The sequence below is a fragment of the Hemiscyllium ocellatum genome, chromosome 12, assembly GCF_020745735.1.
Source record: "Hemiscyllium ocellatum isolate sHemOce1 chromosome 12, sHemOce1.pat.X.cur, whole genome shotgun sequence".
NCBI classification, from domain to species: Eukaryota; Metazoa; Chordata; class Chondrichthyes; order Orectolobiformes; family Hemiscylliidae; genus Hemiscyllium; species Hemiscyllium ocellatum.
In genome coordinates this window covers 80605042-80617239 of record NC_083412.1, presented here as the reverse complement: position 1 = coordinate 80617239, position 12198 = coordinate 80605042, and the positions used below count along the sequence as shown (strand labels likewise).

At 41.6% G+C, this 12198-nt stretch overlaps 1 protein-coding gene across 1 annotated transcript in view; it reads right to left on the bottom strand.

Annotated features, from left to right (window-relative positions):
- LOC132821163 (MORC family CW-type zinc finger protein 3-like) overlaps nt 1-12198 on the bottom strand; it is a 58354-nt gene that overhangs the window by 18735 nt on the left and 27421 nt on the right. The window contains exons 12-13 of the mRNA XM_060833772.1: nt 11938-12012; nt 3229-3283 (exon numbers count right to left, since the gene is read on the bottom strand). Of these exons, the coding sequence (XP_060689755.1) occupies nt 3229-3283; nt 11938-12012 (130 nt within the window). The remainder of the gene's footprint in view (nt 1-3228; nt 3284-11937; nt 12013-12198) is intronic.

The window sequence follows — 12198 nt, the reverse complement described above, 5'->3', positions numbered from 1 at the left end:
GGTGCGGCATGGTAGACTGGCTAGTAAAGTTTGACAGCATGAACTCCAGGGAGATCTAGCCATTTGGCTACAAAATTGGCTTGAAGTTAAGAAACAGAAGGTGGTGGTGGAGGGTTGTTTTTTGGACTGGATGCTTGTCACCTGCAATGTGCCACAAGGATCAGTATGTACTGCTTTTTCCCACTTATATAAATGGTTCGGAAGCGAATATATGAGGAATAGTTTGCAAGTTTGCAGATGACACCAAAGTTGGTTGAGTAGTGAACAGTGCAAAAGGTTATCTCAGTACTAAGGGACCTTGATCAGATGTGCTGAGGGGTGGCAGATGGAGTTTAATTCAGATAAATATGAGGTCACAGAGTCATAGAGATGTACAGCACAGAAACAGACCATTCGGTACAACTCATCCATGCCGACCAGATATCCTAACCCAATCTAGTCTCACCTGCCAGCAACATTTTTGTAAGGCAAATCAGTGCAGGACTCATATACTTAAAAGATCCTGGGATGTTTGTGATGAATAAAAAGACCTTGGGGTGCAGGCTCATAGTTTCTTGAAGGTGGAGTCACAGGTGAACAGGGTAATGAAGACGACATTTGGTACACTTCCCTTTATTGATTATTGCATTGAGTATCTGAGTTGGGAGGTCATGTTGCAGCTGTACAGGTCACTGGTTCGACCACTTCTGGAATATTGCATTCAGTTCTAGTCTCCCTGCTGCAGATTTTAAACTTGAAAGGGTGCAGAAAAGATTTACAAGAGGGTTTGGGCTACAGATGGAGGTTGAATAGACTGGGTTTATTTTCCCCGGAACAGCAGAGACTGAGGGGTAACCTTATAGATATTTTTAAAAATCATGAGGTACATGGATAGGGTGAATAGCCAAAGTCTTTTTTCCAGGGTAGGGGAGTCCAAAACTAGAGGCGCTACGTTTAAGGTGAGCAGGCTATGATGCAAAAGGGAGCTAAGGGGCAACTTTTTCCAAGCAGAGAGTAAAGTGATGCAGAGTGCAGCTCCAACATTTAAAAGGCATCTGGACGGGTACATGAATAGAAAAACGTTTAGAAGGATATGGACCAAATGCTGGCAAATGGGATTAGATTAATTTAGCATATCTGGTCAGCATGGACTAGAAAGGTCTGTTTCTATGCTATACAACTCTATGCCTCCAAGAACTGCAGATGCTGGAGATAGAGTCACGCAGCACAAAACAGAGCCTTCAGTCCAATGTGTCCGTGCTGACCAAGTTCCCAAAACTAAACTTGCCTGCATTTGGCTCACACCCCTATAAACCTTACATATTCGTGCACCTGTGTAAATGTCTTTTAAATGTTGTAACTATACCTGCATCTACCACTCCTGGCAGTTCATTTCATTTATGAACCATCCTCCGTGGACAGAGGTTGCCACTCAGGTCCCTTTTACATCTTTCTCCTCTCACTTTAAGAAATATGCCTGAAAAATGTGTTTCCGGAAAAGCGCAACAGGTCAGGCAGCATCAAAGGAACAGGAAAATTGACGTTTTGGGCATAAGCCCTACTTCTCCTGCTCCTTTGATGCTGCCTGACCTGCTGCGCTTTTCCAGAAACACATTTTTCAGCTCTGACCTCCAGCATCTGCAGTCCTTACTTTCTCCTTAAGAAACATGCCCCCTGGTTTTAAACTCATAGGGAAAACACCTTTGCTATTCACTTTACCTCTGCTCCTCATGAGTTCAGAAACCTCTATAAACGTCGCCTCCTGTGCTTCAGTGAAAAAATCCCAGTCTCTCCATCTAACACCAACTCTTCAGTCCCAGCAACATCATTCAAAATTTTTTCTGAATCTACTCTAATTAAATAATATCTTTCCTATAGGAGGGCAACAAGAACTGTACACAGTACTCCAAAAGCGTCCTGCACAATCTCAACATGACATTCCAACTTCTATACTAAGTCGTCTGGGCAATGCAGGCAAGCGTGCTAAATACCTTAATTATCCTAGCTATCTGTGAGACAATTTTGAAAGAACTACACACCTGAATCCCCTAGGTATCTCTGTTATACATACACAATGCCCAGGATAATGCAAGTCCTGCTCTTGTTCCTTTACCAAAATGCAATACCTCATATTTATCTAAATTAAACTACATCTGCCACTTCTAAGCTCATTGGCCCAATTGATCAAGATCCAGTTATAACTTTAGATAACTTTCTTCACTATTGCCTGTAGCACCGATTTTGATGTAATCTGCAAACTTACTAACTATGCCTCCTAAATCTCATCCAAATCATTTATCTAAATGACAAACAAACAACAGTGAACTTAGCACTGACTCCTGCAGAATACTAACACTCACAGGCCTCCACCCTGCAAAACAACCCTCTACCACCACTCTGTCTCTCGCCGTCAAGCCAATTTTGTATTCAAGTGACCAGCTCTCTCTGAATTCCATGTGTTAGGGCGGCACGGTGGCACAGTGGTTAGCACTGCTGCCTCACAGCGCCTGAGACCCAGGTTCAATTCCCGACTCAGGCGACTGACTGTGTGGAGTTTGCACGTTCTCCCCGTGTCTGCGTGGGTTTCCTCCGGGTGCTCCGGTTTCCTCCCACAATCCAAAGATGTGCGGGTCAGGTGAATTGGCCATGTGCTAAATTGCCCATAGTGTTAGGTAAGGGGTAAATGTAGGGGTAGGGGAATGGGTGGGTTGCGCTTCGGCGGGTCGGTGTGGACTGGTTGGGCCGAAGGGCCTGTTTCCACACTGTAAGTAATCTAATCTAATCTAATAATGATCTAACTTTACTAAACAGTCTATCATGCGGAACCTTGTCAAAAGCTTTACTAAAGTCCACTGTAGACAATGTCTACCACTCTGCCCTCTATTGCTTTGGTTACATCCTCAAAACTCAAACAAAAAAAAAATCACTGGTGAAACTAGGCAGGTCTGGCAATATCTGTGGGAAGATAGCAGAGTTAGTCTCAAAATATTAAGGAGATGCTTCGTCTGAACTAATCGCCAGACTCAAAACGATAACTAGGCTTTCTTTCCTCTGATGCTGCCAAACCTATTGAGTTTCAAAAGGATTGCTATTTTTGTTTCTTGCATACAGATATTCCATAGTAGAAAGTGGAATTTTTTAGGCAGTCGAAATACATTACACCAGCAATTTTACATTAATTTTTTAACATTGGTTTTGACAAACAGAAATTAGGAGTTGATAAATTGGTGCTGTAATAAGTTAGCTTGCCTGTTTGTCTTGATCCATTAAACGCCGTCGGTTTTTCTCACGATTTCTTTGTTCTCTGGAATAACCCATAACAGGTTTTATTGATACAATGAAAACCTAGAAAACTAACCTATTACCTGAAGATAAGCACAAATTGTGCAATCTAAAATCGTTCTAGTTCCCGAAAGAAACAGTTCTCATAAAACAGCTGCAACATTAGTTAGCTGATGTACCATTCTGTGGATTTTAACCAGGGAAATCTGTTGCTTTGACATGGAAATGGACCTTTTCTCAATGTCCTCTCGGGACATATTAGCATTTGGTTCACATGTGATAGCTGCTCTCTGATACCTCATCCAAATGGCAATTCTTCAAGGCCTCCCTAATTAACAAGTTTATGTAGACTAATCAACAGAGGGAAGCTATCACACAAAATTCAATTTTCTCCATACAGACACAACTTCCAGCAGAGGTAACAAGACAGCAATCAGGAATCTCAGAAGTTAGAAACTTTGCACAGAAAAATGGTATTTGGCCCATTGAGTCTGCTGGTTGAGTATTCCTGATGAAGGGCTTATGCCCGAAACATTGATTCTTAGCGAGTTTTGAGAAGATTTGTAACTCAGGTTAAGGTTTTGAATGCAGGTTTGTTCGCTGAGCTAGAAGGTTCATTTCCAGACATTCCATCACCCTACTAGGTAACATCTTCAGTGGGCAAAGCACTACTGATAATTCCTGCTTCTTATTTATATGTTTGGGTTTTTTGGGTAGGTGATGTCGCTTCCTGTGGTGGTGTTATTTCCTGTGAAGTTGCTTCCTGTTCTTTTTCTCAGGGAGTGGTAGTTGATAGGGTTCGGGTTGGAATGCCATGCATCTAGGAATTCTCGTGTGTGTAGGAATTCATTGATTCTCCTGGTCCACAAATGCTGCCTGACCTACTGTGCTTTTCCAGCACCACACACACAACCCCCATTCAGTTTGCTGTCACTCTCACTGTGATGATCAATTCTAATCTCACTTTACTGTTCTTTATGTATGTACTTACAAGGTTTGTGTAAAGATTTGTAGCTTGGATGTCGGTTTTTGTGGTTGTGGGTGTGTTCGCCGAGCTAAGAAGTTGATTTGCTGGGAAGTTCATAGCCACAACCACGACAACAGACATCCAAGCTATATATCTTTTTACATACCTTGAACATCTACTGGCGAGAGATGTTAAAACAAGCAAGAAAATGGGAGTCCTGTGCCAACCACCTAAGTGCTACCTTATGAACAACTCCAATTCCTACATGGATGTCGAAGGAATTAAATACTACCACACTGTCAGATACATACCACCAATCAAAAACCCACAAACCAGGGAAACAGTCAGACAAAACGGTCTCAGGATGGTCCAGGTTATGTTTATGTATGTACACCGATACAGACAAGAAATTGCACACCAAAAAATTGTTAATTTCAAAAACAGCCAATCACGAGTGGACCACGATAACTGAACAGGCCATCATCATGAGACAGAACAGAATCTCAAGACAAAATGACTAAGATGACCAACAGCAGAGAAGATAACACGACAGACACCTGTCCAGCAAACAGTTACCGACACAGAAAAAGCTACACTAGCCAAGGGACTCAACTACAACCACTGGGACGCAAAAACAACAGACTTCCTAGCTGCACTAGAATGTAAGCTCAGAACTAAACAGACTAACCAAAGAGACACAGCAAACAGTCAGACAAACTATTGTACCCTTACTAACGAAGAAAAGACAAACAAACAACCTCAACACCAAAGACAGAGATGCCCTACATGCACTCAAAAATGACAGGAACATAATTATAGCACCAGTGGACAAGGGCAGAATGACGGTTATGATTAGATTCCCTGCAGTGTGAACACAGGCCCTTCAGCCCAACAAGTCCATACCGACCCTCCAAAGAGTAACCAAACCAGACCCTTTTCCTAATGCACCTAACATGATGGGCAATTTAGCATGGCCAATGCACCTGACTTGCACCTCTTTGGACTGTGGGAGGAAACCCACACAGACATAGGGAGAGAATGTGCAAACTCCACACAGACAGACAGTCGCCCGAGTCTGAAATTGAACCTGGGTCCCTGGCGCCGTGAGGTTGCAGTGCTAACCAATGAGCCACCATGCTGGGTTTTTTTTAATTATCAAGGACAAGGTTAAATATATTCAGAAAACAGGGAAACTACTTACAGATACCAACACCTACCTACAAGGAGTGTAGACCCATGGCACAGCTAATTAAAAGAATAAACATACTACAGAACCTTCAAAAGAAAAATACAGACTAATAACCAGGATTAAGGATGAAACCAGAAAGCAACAATACCAAGACTTTATGGATTACCTGAAGTACATAAACCAGACATACCAGTTAGACTCATTGTGGTACTCCCAGGAACGCCATCGCAGAACTCTGACAAAAACTGAATTATCTTATTACCGGATCCAAACACTCCATACAATCATCACACGAATTCCTGGACAACATCAGGAATATAAACATAGACAAGGGCGAAGCAATGGTGTCATTTGATGTAATAGCATGGTTCAGTTCAAATCGACAAAACTCTACCCAGAGACAAAATAGCCAACCTCCCGGACAAGCAGAACAGATAAGACGATGGGAAGCCTATCAACAAGGACTGCATGCTCAAACTACTAGACCTGTGCATGAGAACACACTTTACATTCAACAAACAAATACATGAACAGATCAATGGAAGACCTATGGGCTCACCAATCTCTGGGTTAATACCACAAGCAGTGATGTAAAGAGTGGAACAAAAACCCTACAACAAATCCAACCCAAACTCTGGATGAGGTACACAGACGACACTTTTGTTATCATTCAGAGAACAGAAATCGAGAACACACACTAGATTATCAACACCACACTCACAGGGATCAGATTTACAAGGGATGAGGAAACCAACATTCAACTCCCATTCCTAGATGTGATGGTACAAAGAACAGAGACCGTGAATGCACCAGTAAATGTAAAGGAAAGCCACACACACCGACCACGTTCTGAATTACAACAGAAACCACCAAAACACACACAAGAGAAGCTGCATTAGGACCCTGTTCAAAAGGGCTCCAAAACAATGCAGCACTCCAAACCTGTGAAGGGAAGAAGAACATAACCTCTACAGTCTTCATCAAGAATGGATATCCATGTAAATTCATCAGCAGATGCCTAACAGACAAGCATTGTGATGAGGACATCCCACAACCTCTCTCACTAACCATCTTACCTTACACAAAAACCATCTTGGGACTGATGGCCAGACTTCTCCGACCACACAGGTTCATGCCAGCCCATAAACCAACAGCTGTGCTCAGACAGCAACTCACCAGGACAAAAGATCCTATGCCCATCAGTTGCAAGACTAAAATTTACAGGATTCCATACAAAGACTCCACAAATAGGGCAAACAGGCAGACAACTAGCAATCCACATTCACAAGCATCAACTAACCATTAAATGTCACCACCAGCTGCCCCTTGTAGTGATACACACAGATAACAAGGACCACAAATTTGACTGGGACAATGCATCAATCAACGGACAAGCTAAATTTAGGGCAGCCAGAGAATTTCCAGATGCATGGCACTTAGCCACAGTCTCCAATCAGCAAATTGACTTAGACCCAATGTACTGGCCGGTACAATGAGCAACCGGAAGCAACAGAAACAGAATCAAATAAATTCCAGAAAATACAGTGCAGGCGACTCCAAAACACTGAAGATGTCAACTAGACAGGGGACAAAATGTCTGCAAATCAACTTCCCAGCTCAGTGAACATAGCCACAACAATATGTATATTTGTAGTATCTCTGTTTTGTATGCTTAACTTTGCATGTATTCTACATTCAAGGACTCCTTTATCGAAAACAATTTCTAATCCTTTTATGGCCTGAACAAAGAATGAAAACTATAGAATTACAAACAAAAGGGGGAAAGAGACAGCCAGATGTTGTTAGCGTGTTTAGCTTGATCAACCCAAAACTCCTGCTGACTTTGTTTTCTCACTATAACCTTATTTGTTTTTACAAATACATTCATGACAAAAGGGTAACTAGGGAGAGAATAGGGCCCCTCAAAAGATCAGCAAGGCAGCCTTTGAATGGAGCCGCAGAAAATGGGGGAGGTACTAAATGAGTATTTTGCATAAGTATTTAGTGTGGAAAAGGATATGGAAGATATAGAATGTAGAGAAATGGATGGTGACACCTTGCAAAATGTCCATATTACAGAGGAGGAAGTGCTGGATGTCTTGAAACGCATAAAGGTGGATAATTCCCCAGGACCTGATCAGGTGTACCCGAGAACTCTGTGGGAAGCTAGGGAAGTGATTGCTGGTCCTTTTGCTGAGATATTTGTATCATTGATAGTCACAGGTGAGCTGCTGGAAGACTGTAGGTTGGCTAACGTGGTGCCACTGTTTAAGAGGGGTGATAAGGACAATCCAGGGACTATAGACCAGTGAGCCTGATGTCAGTGGTGGGCAAGTTGTTGGAGGGAATCCTGAGGGACAGGATGTACATGTATTTGGAAAGGCAAGGACTGATTAGAGATTGTCAACATAGCCTTCGTGCGTGGGAAATCATGTCTCAAACTTGATTGAAACTTTTGAAGAAGTAACAAAGAGGATTGATGAGAGCAGAGTGGTAGATGTGATCTGCATGGACTTCAGTAAGGCGTGCGACAAGGTTCCCCATGGGAGACTGGTTAGCAAGGTTACATCTCACAGAATACAGGGAGAACTCGCCATTTGGATACAGAATTGACTCAAAGATAGAAGACAGAGGGTGGTGGTGGGCCAATGGGCTGAGAAGTGGCAGATGGAGTTTAATTCAGATAAATGCAAGGTGATACATTTTGGGAAAGCAAATCTTAGCAGGACTTGTACACTTAATGGTAAGGTCTGTTAGGTAGGATAGAGATGTAGTTACTTCTTAGGATATTGGGGGGCACTGTGAACCTATCGTTTAAAATGATGACCAAAGTAATTTTAATTCTGGGCTTGTTGCCATGACAACTAACAAAACTGATGTTCAAATGAAAGAACATCAGCAAGGTCAATTTTGCCTGCTAAACTAAGTGATTAGATTAAGGTAAACTATGTGATAATAAGACTAGGAAAAATGTCTCAATCATAGTAATTCTTTGTGTCTATGATACAGAATGTCTCAAATATATGTAAAGCCTTTGTAAAAATGTTTCCAGAATACATAGAACCTTTGTTTGCAAATTATACCATTTTGAAGAAGGCTTTTGTTTGTGAAAGATCACGTTGCATGAATTGAGATTAGAAAATAGTATAACTAACGGAGCTTATCGATAGATTTTCAGAACTTGTACATTTTCTCCAGCGAACCATTCGATCTTTCGTGCTTCGCTGTAACAGCTAAGTTTCTGCAGCTAAATAAATGTACCTCCAATTATATCAAATAATTGGGTAAGTGTGGTCTCTCCTTAAAAGAACACGCTTGGACGTTATTTCGTCCCAACAGGTCTTAGGGAGTGTTGCTGAACAAAGAGACCTTGGAGTGCAGGTTCACAGCTCCTTGAAAGTGGAGTCGCAGGTAGATAGGCTAGTGAAGCGGCGTTTGGTATGCTTTCCTTTATTGGTCAGAGTATTGAGTACAAGAGTTGGGAGGTCATGTTGTGGCTGTACAGGACACTGATTAGACCACTGTGGGAATATTGCGTGTAATTCTGGTCTCCTTCCTATTGGAAAGATGCTGTGAAACTTGAAAGAGTTCAGAAATGGTTCACAAGGATGTTGCCAGGGTTGGAGGATTTGAGTTATAGGGAGAGGTTGAATAGGCTGGGACTGTTTTCCTTGGAGCGTCGGAGGCTGATGGGTGTCCTCAGAGGTTTCTAAAATTATGAGGGGCATGGATAGGATAGATAGACAAAGTCTTTTTCCCTGAGGTGGGAGAGTCCAGAACTAGAGGACGTAGGTTTAAGGTGAGAGGGGCAAGATATAAAAGAGACCTATGGGGTAATTTTTTCATGCAGAGGGTGGTACGTGTATGGAATGAGTTGCCAGAGGAAGTGGCTAGTACAATTGCAACTTATAAAATGCATTTGGATGGGTATATGATTAGGAGGGGTTTAGTAGGATATGGGCCAAGTGCCTGCAGATGGGACCAGATTGAGTTGGAATACCTGGTCAGCATGGACGGGTTGGACTGAAGGTTCTGTTTCCGTGCTATACATCTCTATGACTCTAATCAAGTCATTTCTAAAATATTTATCCACTCTTCCTTTAAAAAAATGCAATAGTCTCATCGATTACCTGTGACAAAGTATTCTTAGCTTTTGTAAGTCAGGAAAAGTTGGTAGCAATAGTACTCTAGTGTTTTGCCATTCAATGCTCTCAAGATACCAATTAGGGAAACAAGGTGCCTCCTGCAACATTTTGTCAAGCGCAGACAGATGTGATGGTATCTATGGTGTCATGGGTAGAATTGTACTGTACATTGTCCCTCATAAGTAGTCAGTGCAGAAGCAGGCCATTCAGCCCATTAAGTCTGCTCCACCATTCAATGAGATCATGACTGGTCAGATAATCCTCAACTGCCTTTTCCCCATAACCCTCAATTCCCTTAATGATTAAAAATCTGCCCCTCATATTTAGTAAGCCAGTGTCAACAGCCCCTACAGTAAAGAATTCCATAGATTCACTACCGTAAGAGAAGAAATTCCTCAATCACTATCTTAAACATGCAACGCCTTCTCCTGAAATTATACTCTCTAGCTCTAGACTCTGCTGTAAGGGGAAACAACTTTTACACACGTACCCTGTCAAGTGCTCCAAGAACTTTGAATGTTTCAATTAGGTCACTTCTCATTCTTCCATATAGAGCATGAATCTTCTCAACGTCTTCTCATAAGGCAGTCCCTCCAATACCTGGCATCAGGCTAATGAAGTTTCTCTGGACTGCCCTCAATGTCAATACATCTTTCCTTAGATAAGGGCTCCAAACTGTTCACAGTATTCAAGCTGTGATCTTACTACTACCTTGTGCAGTTTTAATAAAACCTACTTACTTCAATATAGTAATTTTATTTTCCTCATTCAAGTCATTAATACATATGATCAGTAATTGGGGCCCGAGCGCTATTCCCCACAGAACACTCGGTTCATCCTGAAATTGACCCCGCACACTGTCTTTCGTTAGTTAGCCAATCCTCTATCCATGCTAACATCCAACCTCCAAAACCATGGACCCTTATCTTAGTAAGTGCAGTAGCATATCAAATGGCTCCTGAAAATCCAAACGTAACAGATCCACTGCTTACCTGTTATTTAAGCTGCTTGCCACTTCTTCCAAAGAACTCCAGTAAATTTGGCAGTGTTATTTCCCCTGTATGAAGCCATGCTGATCCTGCTTGATCATGTGATTTCTAGATGCTCTGCTATTACTTTTGTTATCATTGACCCTAAAACTTTCCCAATAACAGACATTAAGCTAACTAGCCTAAGGTTACTTTCTTTTTGTCTCCAAAATCACTTTTATAAATACAAGTATCACACTGGCAGTTTTTGAATCATTTGAAACTTTTCCAGGATATACGGATTTCTAGAAGATTATTACCAGTCCACAATCTCTCTAGACATTTTCAATTGTGGAACAGGGTGTCACATTACACAACACAGGGACAAAATGGCAACACAAATACTAGCCATTTTTTCGCCAAGAGTGAACATCATTCCAAGCACTGTCTTGGTCTTTGTGAATAGGAAGATCCGTGTTACTCATGATGTGTCCCATAATGGAACAATCCTGTATGTAAAGAAGTTTCTTTCAACAGTGTTTTCACATTGGCCAGTGAAGTATCTTTTCACAGATTCAGGGCTGCAGGCTTCACTGGCTGGACTGGTATGTATTGGCCATCACCAAATCCCCTGGAGAAGATGACGGTGAGCAGCCTTTTTGAACCACTGCAGGCTATTCAGTGTGTACACCCACAGGACGAGTGTGTCAGGGTTTTGGCTCAACAATAATGAAGGAACGCCAAAACAGCTCCGAGTCAGGAAACACGTCACTGCTGCTGGGTCAAAATTCCGTGTTAATTTTCGCAAAGAAAATAATATTTCCCCTTTCACCATGTTAAAACTCTTAAGGATTTTTGTTTTTAAAACCATCGAATCATAGAATCCTTACAATGTAGAAAGAGGCCAATCAGCCCATTGGGTCTGCACCAACCTTCCAAAAACCATCCCACCCAGACCCACCCATTCCCACAACACAGTAATCCAGTAGAAATAATCCAAACTACATAAATGTAAACACCAAATGACCAATTAGAAGGCAACTTGAACTTTTCTCCCCCTTTCTCTGGGAACTACTATTCTCACTGGAGTACATGCTTTGCATCCTCTGTAGATTACATCATTATGACTTCTAATCATCCACTAAACTGACAACACAAGTGAAAACATGGAAGCAGTGGGTGCACAGAAATACCACTGAACTCACTGACGCATAGTATAAGGGGGAACAAAATTATACTTCATCTACCATCAAACCCACATTTGAAATTTATTTTAAGTCCACGATTTAAACAAATGCAGTTTTGTAGAAAAAATAAGCATGACACAGCCTGAAGTTCATAACCTACAGCAGCATTTAACCAGTTAGCTCAATAATGTAAAAGGTTTCATCAGTGAGAAAAACTTACATTTTTTTATACGTTTTCTCATAACTGGGAGTAACATCAACATCATCTTCAGGTTCCTCTGGGACACTGCAGCTCCTAAACAAGAAAACAAATATGCGATCAAAACCAATTTGATAGATGAAAGCAGAAATTACCAACAACATATAAAATCTTAGGAAGCAATTAATTAACATCTTGTGAGATCCTTCACGATGTCCGGTTCCATGTAAGCATTGTTCTATCTTTAGTTTTCAAATGTTGGATCACCACACATAGAACAGA